This window comes from Condylura cristata, unplaced genomic scaffold, assembly GCF_000260355.1.
Source record: "Condylura cristata isolate star-nosed mole 26May11 unplaced genomic scaffold, ConCri1.0 scaffold00008, whole genome shotgun sequence".
Taxonomy (NCBI): domain Eukaryota; kingdom Metazoa; phylum Chordata; class Mammalia; order Eulipotyphla; family Talpidae; genus Condylura; species Condylura cristata.
The window spans coordinates 16,597,399-16,614,154 of NW_004567109.1; the positions used below are offsets into that span (position 1 = coordinate 16,597,399).

The following is a 16,756-nucleotide window of genomic DNA, read 5'->3' on the forward strand; positions in this document are numbered from 1 at the left end:
TAAGGATCCAGATTTGAAGGCACTTCATAGTGTGATTGTTTTTCTGATATAAAAAAACTCAAACACTATCCTCAGGCTGGCCTTACATATGCTGTCATGTAAGAGCAGTGTCAGTGTTGGTGCCAAACTGGCAGTTTAGGGGGTTAGAGATGAATCAGTGTCTCTGAGCAGTGATTCCAACCCGTGCTGTGCCTTTATACTGTCCACATGTACTCATACCCCATCAACATATGTCAGAGATACTTGAACATGGCAGTTTTCAGTTGGAATGTATCATCACAAAAGAACTTTGAGACTGCTGAGAATAGGGCATAATTGATAATCTGGCCTATATTCAGCAAAAGGTAGGAACAACAATGATGTCATTACTAAGTCATTACTAGTAACAACAAGATAGCCAGTGTTTAGTGAACATGTGCTCTTTAGTAGGCTCTGCTCAGCTCTTTGTACACATCATCTCATTTAATCCAAACAACAGCTCTAGAAAGTAGATACTATTCTCCCATTTCCCAGAAGAGAAAGCTATACAAAGTTACACAACTTGCTTACTCTAAATATGTCAGAGGAAGGATTCTATCAGAATCCTGTTTGTCTCTAGAACCTGAGGCTACACTTTATAGTGTAAAATGAGTGCAGGCAACTTAGGTGCTGGAATCTCAAAGTACTTTGTAGATCACAATTGCTGCTAAAATTCCTTTATGAATTCTTTTTAAACAAATACAGAAATTGAGAATCCCTGGAGATTAAAGCTCTTGGGATGTTCACAATTGGAATGTGTTTTGAACAAGACTAAGCCATTACCAAAGTATTTTATGAGAATTTTCATCTTCACATTAATATGGGTGAGAGATGTAGGTCCATCGAGACTGGGAAAATTAGGTAGCTAAAGTGACATTTCTTTCAATGAGCTGCTGCTGTGGCTGAGGAAATGGGGTTTAAGGATTTCCCTTTTCTCAGGGAGTCAGTCCTGCTTCCAGTAAGATTGGACCGAATCACAGGTTAAACCGTGAAGACCTGGGCTTCCTTGCCAATGTCTGCTCATGCATGTGGTTTTACCTGTCTGGCCCTTCCCCTCTTAACATGGCAGCTGCTTTAGTCCTCCTGCTCACATCAAGGCTGAGGCAGGTCAGGAGTGCTGTGTGTGATACCCTACTGGCAGGGCCTAGAGACATCTGCATGCCAGGCTCATGGCACAGTTTTACCCTGGGCCATGAGGTCTCAGTTTATTCTAAATGTTGCCAGTAAGACCCTCCTCCCACACAGGAGCTAAATCAGAAGGCTCACAACACTGGATGTTTTTCTAATTTGCAGCATTTTGACCTCCAGAGTTTCTCTTTGGAAGGGTTAAAACTGCTGACCAAGAACTCTGATTTCCATCGGATTTTCAAGGAAAATCCCTCTCCTGACACCCACCTATTATGACACTGGGATGCCACTCCTATTCTGGTTACTGCATGGACGTGGAAAGTACCCGTCAGATAACAGATGCATGTGAACCTTGTAGACTGGAGCTCTGTATCGTGGTAGAAAGATTTGCACTCCCAACAAATGAGAACCCTCAACCCCTCCTCTCTTTCCTAAGTACCAGCTCACCTGGGATCACTGCCTTTCACTACTTCCCAGTTTACCTTTCCCAGCTCACATTATCACTGAGGGGCAGGGTCTTGTGTGAATACTGGAATGGAACTAGCAGATATCAGTAAATGCAATAATAAGATGATGTTTAGGGAACCATATGAGCCAAAAGGAAGGATTTCAAAGAAGGGGAAGGGTTCAGGGGAAGAAACAGTGAAATAGCTGGGATTCTGAGTGGGGGTGGGAGCCATAACTTCTTAGCACTAGAAGGGTGTAAAATAGGAGGTGGGGCATGACGGGAGCTGAGATTGGATGGACACTGGGGCAGGGTCTGGAGAACCCGTGTCTGAGTGACCCAGGTTGAGGCTGATGGGTCACACATGCATTGTTGCAGTCTAGTAGCTGGCTGGAAGCTGGATATGCTGTCATGGTGACCTCTCAGGACGCTAATGCAATATTCCAGTAAGCTGCGGTTACATCAAAGAGGAGGGGATGGATTTGAGAGGTTTCAGAAGCAGAATTGAGGACAATGCTAGAGGAAAACTAAACAGCCTTGGGTAAATGGGTAAACGCCATTGTCCAGTACTGGGAACACAAGCAAGAGGTGCAGGGAGGACAGGAGGGAGATTATAAATTCAGCTGGGACATTCAGACTTTGTGCCTAAGGGACATCTGAGCGGCATACACAGCGGCTGACCTGGGCCTGAACGTCGGGGTGAGGTCAGGATGCAAGTGATCTGTGTAGCATAATAGTTTAACTCATGAGGAAGGGAGTGTGTGTAGGCAGAAACAGTGGGCCTGGTACAGAACTAGATGTAGAGGAAAATGTCCCTCCTGCCCAGGGGGCTCTAGACTACTCCCTGCCCCCACTACCTCATCTGCCATCTTTTGGACACTGTATTGTTGTTAATACCTGAGTTCTCAACAGCGTTCCAGGTGTTCTGGAACTTTCATTGTGGAAACTGAGCTGAGCTCTGTGCAGAATGAGATGGTAGTCTCTTCCCTTACTGAGTGTTTCCTAGCCCTGGACTTTGGGAAGTGTCTCTTGATTTCAGTGAATGGTTTGGATGCTTATTACTGATCCCTCCTTCTCAGAACTAGGTTCGGCCATGAAAGCAGCCTCAAGGTAGAGAACTATCCCACTGAGGACTCCGTGTCAGGAAGCAGCAGGGAGAACTGAGGATGACCCAGGGGTTCTGACTGCTGTATTTGTCAGCCCAGGAGACCCCAGGTTGTCTTACATTCTAGGTAGGAAGTGCTGGGCGACAGGGCTGGAGGCAGCCTGACCATGAGCTCATCTGCAGGGGTGCAGAAGTTCTGAAATAATACAGTGCTGTCCAGAATGGGTGGTAATGGCTTCACATACCCGGGCTGCCCTGGGGTTAGCACTGATTCCTGTCCTAGGTTTTCTTTTGATTCCCTCTCTATTACATTTGCATGTTACCTCTGTATAGAAGCTGATAACCTTGGGGTATGTGTCCTACCTTGAATCTGAGGAGCCCAGTGGCTTCCAGGCAGTGCTCTGGGCCCCTCCAGTTCCCCAGATCCACCCCTACCATCTTGGACCTTGCTGCCCAACTGTTCATCATGTGTGTTTACACACACAGAGGTTCACCCCACTGAGGCTTATGGATTGAGATTCATCCTAAATTCAGTCTCCAGACACATTTTCCCCCTCTGAGGACATTTCCAGTGGGGCTGTAGTTACCCAGCTGCCTGTGGTTACCCAATCTATTTGTATGGAGTCAGTGTCTCCAGTCAACTAAACTGTGAAACACCCGCTACCTCAGCCCCCTCCTCTTAGCAGTAAACACCAGTCTCCAGTCCCTGCAGTGTTTCTAGAGGTTGGGGCTACCTCAGAGTGGGAGGTCAGGGTAGGTGCTGGACAGCTGGGACCGCCACTGGGCCTTGGAGCCTGGAATGGCAGACTTGAGTCTTTCCCATGGCTCCTGGCTGTGGGTCTCCTCACAGTCGCAGCCTAGGTGTGACTCTGTTAGCAATGTTTCTCCCTGGCCGCCTCTGCTCTGATTTCAGGCAACTCTGGAATTATCTCCAAAGATAGGTGCCTATCACCCATTTCCTGTCAGAAACCTCAGAACGAGCCTGTGCTTCAGTGATCCATCTTTTCTGCTTCGAGGAAGAGGTGGACTTGGAAACTCCCCCTGTTCTGAGTGTGGCCAGTTCTGATTGTGGCCAGGCCTCCCACCACTCCCACCAAAGCAGGCTGAGCTGCTTTGTTCTAAGAGCCACTTGCTAGGTCAGGAGAGTGGAACAATCCAGGAAGTTAATGAAAATGTTGCCAAAACTCACCTACAAGTAGAGTTGGGATCCTCTCTTTTTTAATCAGGACACAGTGATTCTTTTTGTTTAAAGATGATTGTGACCCTGCCTGCTGCTACATAGTATTAATTTCCAAAGTCACATTTATTTCTCACATTTCCATGTTAGGACAATGGTGTGGGAAGTGTCTCGATCTTTGCTGGTTCTGGATCAGCATGATGGGTTCACCTGGCGCTTCTTACTTCCTGTTCATGGAGATCAGCTGGCTTCACCTGGCTCCCGGCTACAGGTGCATGAGTTTGCCTTTGCTCTCTGCCACATGCTCGCTCTTTACTTCACCGGATTTCCGGCCACTTTGGCCTCCTTTCAGTTCCTACCATGGACAAGACCTTCCCATCTTCAGTTCCAACTTGGATCCCTCCCTTCTTTGGCTAATGCCCACTCCTTTTTCAGGTCTCAGTTAATAAAACACACACACACACACACACACACACACACTCACTCACTCACTCACTCACTCACTCACACGCAAAACAAGCAGCCCTGAACCCCTCTGTTTTTCCTTGTATCACTCACCTAGTCTGCTATTACACATTTGATTTTTAGTGCCTGTGGACCCTGCTTGTGGCCTCCCCCGCCCCTTGAGTACACAGCTTTGGCTAGGTGACTAGTTCCTTCTATCAAGTCCATGTGACTCAGGGCGTCCCTGCTCCCAGTCCAGACATGGGCCTGCTTTAGCCAGTGGGACCCCGTGTTCCACAGCCCCTTCTCTGTCTAGGAACAGTGAATCAGTGAAGCCATTTCCAGGATGGCAGGGATTGGATCATCAGGAATAAACAACTCAGTTTAAGCCAACATGACATAGCAGCTTGGGAGACCGGGCTGGAATAAATTAGCTTTTGAACTTGAGAGCAGCCTGGAGCTAGAGCCACACACAGAATCTGGCCAAGGGGCTAAAGAAATGGAGCTGGAGTTACTGAGTGACGCTTATTTAGCTGTCAGACTTGGTGAAGGGAGCATATCTATTTTCTTGTTAAGTTAGTTTGAGCTGGATTTTCTTTTCCTTGCAGCTGAGAGCAATATGCCTAACGACTTCCAGTCTCGAGTCACCTCTTCCTCCTATCCATCACTTCATATCCCTCTGTTCATATTCCTTCCTACCCAGCTTAAGTACCATAATTCAGAACTTCAACCATTCTTGCTAACATCCTTGCATTTCCCACTGCTGTCTTCTATTACATCTGCCTGGCATAATCTCAATCATTTAAGATCCAATAATGCAGCCTATTACCTGCAGTCATGCTATTGACTTTTACTGGAAGAAAAAAAAGTGATCATAAAGATTGATGCCATAATAAATTCGTGGTCAATTAGGTTCTAAACAAGGTCCAACAATCACCCTACTAGGTTGTTCATGGCAGCAATATGATGACAAAACAGTCTGTAATCGAAATGCCCAATAAAGGGGAATGTGATATAAATTATAGTACCAGCAGGCAACAGAAAATGAAGTAGCCATTTAAAATGTGAAAAAAAAAAAAATACACAGCCTCCGTGTAACAATGCTCACAATAAACTGTCAGCTGACAAGTAATATCACACAAGCATGAGCATGTGTGGGTACAAAAGGACTCTAGAAGGATCTGTGCATGGTGTAATGTTGATGTGGCAACCTCAGAGTGCTGGAATTACAGCTTTGTGATTTTCAAATAGAATGCTCAGTGTTAAGATGAAATTTAAAATAGCTTATATTTCTGTGAAATAGAAGCAAGGACCAGAGATGGTCTAGAATCTTTTGTCAGCTTTCTAAAGTCCACTCCAGCCCTTTTCTTATTCTTAGACTATATCCCACCAGAGATGTACAAACAGAATTCTGCATTGCAAGTCATTTGAAATAATTATTTGCCAACTTTATAGACTGTAAGAGTCATTATTTTTCATTTGGTTTTCAATTTGGGGCATTTATTTTTTCATGATTGTGAGTTTGGAAAAATTTCCTTTTTTTCTGTTTTCTGAACTAATTTGTAAAATATGGAGGTTATGTAGTCTTTGAAGGTTGGTGAAATTCTTCTGTGATAGTCTAGTTTCAATTCTTCTAACTTTATTTTGAAAATTGCTCAACAGTGAATTCAGGGGATTGATAATGGTACTATCTATGACTCGGTCCATAGTCTCTTGTGCCTCCTTGCTTTTTGTTACATGTACCCCAGGTTCAGCTTTCATTCAGTTGCCCCATAATTGGGATCAGTCACCTCCCCAAGAAGTCTGGTTCCTCTTAGTGGGGAGCGGCATTTAGAAACCAGAAACTGGACATTTAACGTGCGCATTGCTGTACTGTCGTCATTGCTTTTGATCCTTTCAGTGGGCAGAACCAGGGAATATATATGTGGATTTTAAATTCCATGTGTTCATGTTAACATTTCAAATTCAAATTTAGTATTACATGATATTTATTAACCTACTTTGTTTTGTATTTATATTTCTTTTACAGGTACATCTTGGTGTCAATTAACATTGATGTATTATTTGCTTTATCGCTGTTTCAAAATTATGAGAACAATATTACTAACAATAAACTAAGTAATGCTCAAGATTTCAGTCCTTCTTTGCAGTCCTTCTTATTAGAACAGAAACCATAAAAGTTCTGTTCAAAAGTACTTAGAGCACCAAAAAGAATCAAATACTTTGGAGTAAACTTAATGAGGGAGGTGACATACTTATACATTGGACTTTAAGTAAAAGGAAATAAGATGCAAAAAAAAAAAGGGAAAGATAGCCCATGCTCCTGGATTAAAAAACACTGTTAAAATGGCCATATTACCTAAAGCAATTTGCAGATTCAATGCAATACATATCAAAATTCCTATTTTCAAGAAAATAGAACAATAATGAAACTTTATACAACCACAAATGGCACAAATAGTCAAAGCAATCCTAAGAGAAAAGAAGAAAGGGAGGTATCATACTCTTTGACTTCAAACTATATTACACAGCAACAGTAATAAAAACAGTCTGATTTTGTAACCAAAACAGAAACACTGACCATTGGAATAGAATAGAAAGCCTAGAAGTGAATCTACACAAGTGTGAACAGTTAATCTTTGACAGGTGCTGCATACAATGGAGAAAGGAAAGCCTCTTTAACAAATGATTTTGGGAAACATGGACAGCCCCATGCAGAAAAATGAAACTAGTCCATAGTTAATTTAACTCCATCCATACACAAAAATTAATTCAAATTGGATTAAAGACCTGGCAATAAACACTACACCATAAAATACATAAAAGGAAACATGGGAGACACATGATAGGACAGCAACTGCAAAGTTGTGTTTGAGGATGCAGCTCCAGTAGCAAAGGAAAAGCAAAAATAGACAAGTGAGACGACATCAAATTTAAAAGCTTTTCTACCTCAAAAGAAACTAGCATGAAAACAAAATGGCAACCTTAGACTGGGAGAAAATATCTGCACATCACACATCTGACAAGGGACTAATTTCCAAGATATATTAAGTACTTATAAAATCCAACAATAATGAAACAGGTGACACAACTTTTAAAAAGTGCAAAAGAGCCAAATAGACACTTTCTAAAGAAGATAATCAGGTGGTCTACAGACACATGAAATATCATCCAATATCATTTGGGAAATGCAGATCAAAACCACAATATCACTTCGCCTGAAAATGACCCATATCAACAACAACAACAATGAAAACAAACATGTTGGCAAGAATATGAGCAAAGAAAATTCTCATCTGCTTTTGGTGGGAATGCAATTTGGTGCAGCCTCTATGCAAAATGGTAAGGAGATACCTTAAAGGAAAAAAAAAAAGAAATTCCAAAACCTCTGCTAGGTATTTACCCAAAGACTATGAAGCACTAATATGAAAAGACTTACACACTCCTGTGTTCACAGCAGCACCGTCCAGGACTGCCAAGTCATAGATTCAGCAGAAGTGTCCAAGGAGAGATGGCTGAATAAAGAAATTGTAGAATATATATGCAATGAACTACTATTCAGCTATTTAACAGCTGAAATAGTGTTCTTTGGGACAAAATAGATAAGCCTTGAGGTGATTATGCTAAATGAAATAAATCATAAAATGACAGATAATGAATTGTTTCACTTATCTGTGGAATTTAAAAACCAAAACCTTCACAGAGTATTGGGGTATCACTTAATAAGGTTAAATAGAAGGCCCCCTATTATCCCCTACAGAAAGGTGTGGGAGACTTGAATAGATAAAGAGAAGTGATACTGTTGCTATGGGAACCAGACCTTAGGACTGGTCTCTTAACACTTGATCCTGAGTGAGGAGGCAGGGCCAGGACACATTCTGTGTCAAAGGCCAAGGCCAGTATCAGACATCCCAGCACCAACCAGCCCAAACTGACTCTGCAGTCATGGGACTAGATTATAAAAGGTAGCCCCAAGCCTTCCTGGGCAGACCTCTCCCCTCTAGCCGGCTGCTTCTCTAACAGTGTATTTCAATAAATTCCCTTTTTCTGTGAATTCATTCACACCTGTGCCCGGCTCCACCCTGATTTGTGAGTTTGGCGTAAAGGCCTTCTTTGGACTTCATAGAGCTGGGCCTGGCTTGGTCTAGCTTTTCTTTGGGCCTTTTTGGTTGAGGGGAGGGAAAGGGGCTTTTCACGGCCAGACCACCCCAATTGCCACCCAGCAATTTCCTGGGCTAGGGTCTACCAAGCTTCTACTACCCTGCGTTGGGCTGGGCTCAGGCCCATGCCTATGTTCACTTCCACATCAGGAAAATTCCTCCAAGGAATTTCACAATGTCCTGAGTTTCCTTAGATAAGTCATCCCCGCCTCAGTCCAGACACATAGGCTAGGCTTCCCTTTGCTTCCTCCTGTTCTCACCCCTCAGGGGCCACCAACCTACCTTCTTCTGTTCCCTGGGGAAGTCCTCCTATCTTGATAGCTGCTTTGAAGTCTCTGGATTGTGCTGGGGGCACTTACTAGTTGTAATTGTTGTTTTCAAGGGAGCCTCTTTGTTCAGCCATGTTGTGGGTGGGGTCTCACCCACCAACACTAATTGGCCACGCACAGCACAATTAGACTTGGGTGTGAAAAATATACTGGCTGGGGGGTGGTGGTGTGGGGGAGGAGGAAGGCAGATAGGAGAAGGTAGGGGAGGGGGCATTGACACCAAGAGTGAGTGAAACTTGTGCACAGGTGGAGGAGTAAAAATGACTGACATTTATATAAAACTCTAGAAAACAAAAGTGACTTAACATAGCTAATTTCCTACTGTGGTTGTTACCAATGATACATTTTTAGGTCATTTGTTGCTGTTTATATTTAATTTGGGGATTTTAAAGAAACTTTTTTTTTTTTTTTTTAAGATTTATTTATTTGTACATACAGAACTTGGGTACAGGCCAGAGGCTCAGGGGCGGTGAGAGGCTTCACCAGAGACAGAGAGGGGAGCAGAACAGGCAGATCTATGAAGTACACTGCTGAGGGGAGCAGCGGGCGGGTCAGGAGAGGTCTGCCACGCCATGTGGTCACCTCCGGGGCAGGCGGGAATTGAACTCATGTGGAAGTGGCTTTAGCTTCTCAATGCAGTGCTTTAACCCGCTGCGCCACTAGGGAGGGCCATTAAAGAAACTTTTAATGTAAAAGTTATCCAGATGTGTAAATTTGCTATGAGAGTTGAAATTCTCTGAAGACAGAGATACCCAGGGTTTTCATGTTCATGCTAATCCTTTCTCTCTAGTCTCACTCCTCATCTATAGGTAACGATGATTAATCCTTCCTGCAGATTTGGCAAGAAAAGCAACTATGTATGTACATTATTTGCTATTGTTTCTTTTAAAATAGCTTTTGTTTCAGAATAGAAAAAACACTTAAGCATATTCTAAAAGTGAGAGGACAATAATGAATGAATGTCAACTTCAGTAATTCTCAGCTCCCAGCTGTGCTTGTTTTAAACTTATTGCCACTTGCTCTCTTCACAGAAACTTGGAAGCAGATCCTGGATGTCAAATCACTTCATCCATAAATATTTTAGTGTAGATCTCCAAAAGATAGCGATGCCTTTAAAAAAAAGTATACCCACTACATCCCAAAAGTTAAAAATTATATAATCAAAATATTCAGTGTTCCTATTTCATAAAAATTTAAGGACAATTTGTTTGAAACAGAATTTAGGTAAGATCCTGCACTGCAACTAGGTCATTTTTGCTCCAGAATTTTCTAGCCTCTGAACCTCTGTGGCATCACCGAAACCATTTCATCTGTAAACTGGTGTTTTCAACCTAGAAGTTTGATCACATATCATTCAGATTTGACTATTTTTTTTCATAAGAATAAATCACAGGTGATGCTGTGTTTTGCCATTAGAAAGCCTTGATTCTAGCTGTATTGACTCTCATCACCAAGATTTAGATTTTAATAGTGGTTGCAAAGTGTGGCACTTGAATTCCATTCTTCTAGCATTAGCTGGAATACTAGTACAAAGAGAAACATCTCTTCCTTAACTATTTGGTTTGCCCAGAATTACATATTATATATGAAAAGCAGGATAAATGCTTGCTTTTCCCTTTTGTATTAACTGGTTATCAAACTAATGAGTTGATTCTTTTGCATTTTTCATAGGTGACCAGTGGGCTTTTAAAGATGTTATTATAAACTCATGGACTCTTACATTTACTGTTCCCATCGATGGCCTTGATGATGATGAAGAAGAGTCTCAAACTGTCCCATATTTGCCCAGGGGAAGGGAAGTCTTTTAAAGCTTTTGCATGCATTCCCTTGACGTGACACAAATGGTGTTTGGTAACTTTCTTGTTTTTTAGGATGACAAGCTTATATATATATATATATATATATATATATATATATCTCATACATTGTCTACCCCTGGACTGGAATCAGCTATTTCACAAAACAAAACAAAGCAAAACAAAACAAACAAAACAAAACATAAACCCCACCAAAAAACTAAACAAAAAATTCTGGTTCCTTTTATTAAAAAATGATATTTAGAGCTCACCATCTTATATAAAGAGCACCAAAATATGCTCTTCTACTCCTAGTCTTTTAATTTATCTTGAAAATAATTCATAATAGGTTATAAAGATCTTTCTCATTATTTTATTTAGGCAGGTCACTTGTTTTATTGAGCTGACTGATAGATTTGCTGAGGCCACTATGTACAGACAAGGTCTTCCTCCTTGGACAGTTTTGATGCTCTCCTCCTCCTTCAGGCCTGGAGCAGCTCCTCACTGCACTCCTGCTTCCTTGGCCTTCACGCCATGGCTTCAGCCTAATCAGCCAGGAGTGTCTTGTAAGCCTTGTCTGCACTTAGTGTGTGGCTGTGTCCATGAGAATCTGTTATGTTGAACACACTGCATTCAAGTAGGACTCCTGAGGTCTTGAGTATTTAATATGGTGTTTTCATTGTCTTGACACTTAAAAACCACTCTGTTTATACTTTGGCTTGTAATTTCTTTCCTTTAGTTTGTTGAAACTATTGATACATTCTTGCTTTGCCTTGTGTGTTATTTAACATCTAATTTTCAAACTTTTTTTTTTAATTCTTTAAAATATTGTTTTACTGGGAGTTGGCCAGTCTGGCATGATTTTCCCAGGAACATGATGAGACTGTCAATATACAGGTTAATGAACACGAGGGTGCAGGCATCTTTTAAAGATAGTAATTTCCTTTCCTTTGGACATATTCCCAGAGCAGAATTGCTAGGGTAGGTCCCAGGGTAGCTGTATCTTAAAACTTTTGAGGAACTTCCACTGTTTTCCATAGTGGTTGCACCATTCCTTCTACCAATAAGCAAGATTCCTTCTTCTCTACATCCTCACTCATACCTGCTTTCTGCTATTTTTAGGGTTATTAGCTATTTTAATAGGCATGGTGGGGTCTGTGGTTCTGATTTGCATTTCCATAGTGCTCAGTGATGTTGAGCCTCTTTTCATGCCCTAGTCAGTCATTTGTGTATCTTCTTGGGAGAAATGTGTTCAAGTCCTTTGACCATTTTTAAAATTTGGTTGCTTTTTTGTTGTAAACTTCTTTTTGTCTTCTGGATTGATATCCCTTATCAGATGAATGATTTATAAATACTTTCTCCCATTCCCTAGCTTCCCTTTTTACTCTGTTGATTATGTCCTTTGATGCACAGAAGTTTTTAAATTTTGATGAAGTCTATTTTATTCACTTTTTCTTTTTTGCCTTTTTTTGGGTTTCATATCCAAGAAATCGCTGCCAAATCTAATGTTATGAAAGTTTCCTCCTTTCTCATAAGAGTTTATGGCTTTAGGTCTTACGTGTATGTATTTGATCCACGCTGAATTAAATTTTATGTATGGTGCATCCACTGTCATTTTGCTTGGCTGTTCCTATCATGCAGGAGAGGAAAGACAAAACAGTTTAAGAAAGCAGATTCCACCTTTCCACCCTTGGTATTAGTCCCAAATATGCCTTTCTTCATCAACAAACACTTGCCCCCAGCCATGAAAAAGGCCATAAGAATGTAAGAAAACCAATGCAAAAATTTATATTTTATTTGAATTCAAAAAATTTAAAATCGCTTTCAAATTCAGGAAAGTACCATAATGCAGGACCCCAAGGGGGAAGCCTCATATACAGAGACAGATAAATTAAATGTATATACTGCAGACAAGCCAAGAAGGTGTGTAGATTACATATTTACAGCACTTGATGTTTTCTGAAAACCATATTTATACATTTTATTACATTTACAAAAAAGGCTTCCACTACTGTTTACCTACAATAATGAAAAAAAATTTACACCTTTTTTTTCTTTCTTTTTTGGTACTGTACAAACTTTGTATAATAAAAATATATCTCTGTACAAAAGATTTTTGTTTTTGTTTTACTTTTTTTTTCTTTATAGGATGACAGTGGGCACATGGTGAAATGGTGGATGAAGGCCTTCACCTGCCCTGGGCCCTGCCAGGCCCCTGGTGTGGAGAGAGAATGCCAGAGGTGGGAAAGGCCAATGCACAGCTGAGTGCCCGGCGCCCGCCAGCGTGTGCCCCGTGGGCATCTGCCAGGACTTCACTAGGGCACAGGGGAAGGGGCGAGGCAGGCTGAAGGAGGAGTCCACTGCTTGGTCTGAGTGTGAGGAGGGGAAGGGAGCAGCCAAGGAGCCTCCTGCACTGGTTTCCAGGGAAAGAAAGAGATGAGAGTGAGGATGTTCGTCTGGGTCGGTCCTCTCCGCCAAGCCCGATGCCGCGGCCTGGAGCTGCCCGTGCTGCTGCGGGCACCCCACTGTCCCTGTGGAGCCTATGCACGGGTACGCCCCTCGCTTTACCCAGCCAGTCTGAACCTTCATCTGATCTCACCCAGGACTTGGTTAAGAACCAGGTGTCCCTGCCACTCCACACATTTCTAGCTGTTATTTCTATGAGTGACACAGACATCTGAAGCCAGCATGTTACACACCCACAGAGAAAGCCTACTGTCTTCTCGTAAGATTTCCATGGAGTCCGTTAAAGACCCAGGCACAGCGAAACTCAAAGCGCATCAACCCCACTTGCGAAAGCAGGAGAGGGTAGGGCCTTCATTAGCTTGGTTCTTTTGCTTCAGGAGTTCCTGGGTCCCTTGCCATGGCGAGGGGCTTTCTAGAGCCAAGGGTGGCACCGGCCAGGAGCCCTGATGGTGCTCAGTGGAGAGAACAGAGTTGCCACAGGGCACCTGGTCCCCTGACTGGCCCTCCAGCCCCGGCCTCGTGCGCTGAGGAGAGTCACTTCCTCCTGTCCTTCTTGGCCTGGTTTCTGGAATAGACATTGGGGTCAGACAGGCCTGGGCTTGCATCCTGACTCTGGGCCTTATCTCGCCTACCCGTCCTGCCTTCTCATTATAACATGGAAACAATAAACCGTCTGTTTGGGGTTGCCGTAAGGTCTAAAAACAACATAACTGAAGTGTCAGGCACAGAGGAGAAATTCAAGCTATGGTAGCCATCGTTTGGGGATACTGGGGGACCCTCGCTCTCCCACTCCCTTTGGCACGTCCCCAGTTCCTGCCGACCTGGGGTCCCCGTCTGGGACACAGACCTGACTTCTCATCTCCTGGTCAGGGGGCAACCAGATGTCTCTCCCTTCCTCTCCTGCCTCACCCTTCTTCCCCAGTGCTGCCCGTGACCCAGAATGACTTTTAATTCACTTAGACTCAAAATTATTACGTTGGGGAAAAAAAATTGATTTCCAGGCTATTTTAAAGGAATTTTTCTATCCTTGGGGTGCCCCGTTGCGATCACTCTGCCATTAGGCTGTCTCTCTGCAGAAGCTGCTCTCTGTTCGCTGACCACATCCTGTCGACCTATTTTGGGGTTTTGGGGTCCTCTGCCTCGGCAGTGCGGGCGTGTTTCCTTTAGGGCTGATCTGCCCCTCCTCTATTATGGGAAGCGGGACTTGAGGGTGTCCTGCACACACATTTCTCTTCTCAAGCTTTTCCGGTCACTTCTTGAGGACTCCAGGGAAGGAGGGGTGTGTGTCTGCGTGTGTCCAGGCTCCCGCACACGCGCACACACCCGCCGAAGCTCCGCTATTTTAAATCAGTAAGCTTCCCGCCTCCGTGACAGCCCTTCTTCCCCTACTGCCCAAAGTCGGGGCACAGTGGGTGTCCTCTCCAGGGTGGTGGTGCAGATGGCGGCAGGGCAAGGCCCAGGTCCCAGCAGTAGCAGACACGGGCGAAGAGACAGACGAAGATGGGCGCTGGGCACTGTGCTCAGGGGAGCCTGCTCGTGTCCCCTGGAGAGCTGGGGGTGGGGTGCAGCAGGCACAAAGCAGAGAGGAAAGGGGGGAGAAGGGAAGAAAATTAATCGTCTTGACTTGCATCTTTCATGTGGGGCAGGGCCTCGCTCAGGGCCTGGCACGGGGCTGCACCTGGCACCCCCGCTGAGGGAAGGGTGTAGGTAGGAAGCACACACAGAAGAATGAGGATTTTCTTAAAGCTGCCTCTCCCCGGTGGGGCCGGTGTCTCCGGCAGGCACAGCAAACCCTGTGTCTGGGGGTCACCGTCCCTTGAGCGCCCAGGACAGGCTTTCATTTTATTTCTCACAAAGTGAGAAAAAAAAAAATGAATGTAATAATAATGCATACGCAATAAAGAATCCAGCCTGGCCTCTGTTCATCTTTGAAACCACACGGTTGTAAGTACCTTAAATCTATCTAAGGAGAGGAAGGCTGCGGCCGGCAGAGTCCCCGCCACTGCCCACTGCTCCTGATGCCATTGCCTCTGACTTCCCTATGTGGGGTCTGATTTTAATTTCAGCTCTTCTTTTTAGGCGCCCTCTGAATGCATCACCAACTCACTCATTGCAAATACATGTGAGTCTGCTCAGGGTGTTTCTTTTGCATGCAGCATCCCTCGAGTCAAGCGCCCCTTCTCGGAACGCCAGGCCTGGGCAGGCTTGCAGACGGCCTCTGGACTCACATCTACAACACCAACTCCCGATGCCCCGCCTAGCCCACAGGTCCACGCCGCGGACCCCAGACTTGCCCGTCCTGAAATTAAAGCTCCCCTTCGCCCTCTCCTCTCTCTCTGCCTGGCCTCTCGATGAGCGGCCGTGCGTTGGCAGGAATGGCCATCACACGCGCTACCATACGGGGAGCTTGGGAGGGAGATCAGAGAGACGTGCTTGGGGATGGCGAACACGCTTCTTTCTGCAGGGCCCGACAATGCTCTCGGGCTTGGGTATGTGCTGACTGACTGCAACGGTTAAGTGCGAAAAGTCTGGAGTCGGTCTGCCCGGACCTGGAGTCTGACACGGTCACTTATTAGCTGTGTGATCGTGGTCGGGTTAATTCCTCAGTTTCCTCGCCTGTCCGGGCATCATAACGCCTCACAGGTATGGGGCAGGGCCGCGCCCAGGGCCTGGCACGCGGCTGCACCGGCACTCGCTCCCTCCCTGTGTGCGTGCCTGCAGGGGCCTGCGTCCCTCTCCCTGCCTGCACAGCTTTGTCGCCCGCCTCTCACCGGCTGCCGGAGGCGGGGCCCTCGGGGGCGGTGGCGGTGGCAGCCAGGCTGGAGGCTATACAGCTGTACACACGGTGCTGACTGTGAACTCCGCCTCGGAGGCCATGATGTCCGTGGGCTGGATGTTGCGGTCGTACATTGGGTTCTCGAACGTGGCCCGGACATTGGTGTTCTCGTGGCCAGCGTAGCCATTGAAGGGAACTTTGGGTCTTCTCCTGGGAAGACGAGACCGCGATAAGACATCAAGGAGAGACCTGCCCAGGGCTCCAGGGGAGGGAGGGGCAGGAGAGGGTCGTTATAGGCCTCCCCAAGAACTCCCCAGCAGGGTTTGCCCGTCCCAGTCCGGGGTCCTGCTCCCGCACCTGTGTTTGTAGAGATAGAGAACAAAGCCTGCGATGATGAGGGCGATGAAAGGCACGAGGATGGCAGCTGCCACTGAGCTGCTGTTGGAAGCGAAGTGGCGGCCGATGGACTCGGAGTCTGACTCCAGCAGCTTGAGGTCTGTGAAGTCCCAGAGAGAAACCACAGGTCACAGAGACACGGTATGAAGGCACAGGGCCCCCTGCCCCCACCCCAGGGTACAAGTTTCTCCCCCATCCCATGAGCTCACACCGCCCCGGGACAAATGCTAGTTACCAAGTCTTTGGAAGCCAAACTGCCCAAAGCCTTGGCCCTTGACGGAGCCCTGGTAAATGAAGGTGCCGCCTGAAGACTCCGAGGAGACCTGCGATGGTGGGGAGCAGAGGGGGTCAAAAGGGAGGCATGCTAGAAGGAGCCGGCGCCCCTGCGGCCAGGCCAGAGACACACTGAAAGGTATGCACTGCTGGGCCTGCGGTGTGACCCCGCCCACCCCCAGAGGCAGGACTATGCACCCCAGGCAGGGTGGGGGGACTCGTGGCTGGGGTAGGACACCCCAG

The 16,756-nt window shown here is 45.4% G+C and overlaps 1 protein-coding gene across 1 annotated transcript in view; it reads right to left on the bottom strand.

Annotated features, from left to right (window-relative positions):
- Nucleotides 1-12,405: 12,405 nt before the first annotated feature.
- Nucleotides 12,406-16,756, bottom strand: part of CSMD2 (CUB and Sushi multiple domains 2) — a 460,842-nt gene continuing 456,491 nt past the window's right edge. Inside the window, exons 67-70 of the mRNA XM_012722353.1 lie at nucleotides 16,476-16,563; nucleotides 16,202-16,340; nucleotides 15,840-16,054; nucleotides 12,406-14,619 (exon numbers count right to left, since the gene is read on the bottom strand). Of these exons, the coding sequence (XP_012577807.1) occupies nucleotides 15,895-16,054; nucleotides 16,202-16,340; nucleotides 16,476-16,563 (387 nt within the window). The 3' untranslated portion in view covers nucleotides 12,406-14,619; nucleotides 15,840-15,894. The remainder of the gene's footprint in view (nucleotides 14,620-15,839; nucleotides 16,055-16,201; nucleotides 16,341-16,475; nucleotides 16,564-16,756) is intronic.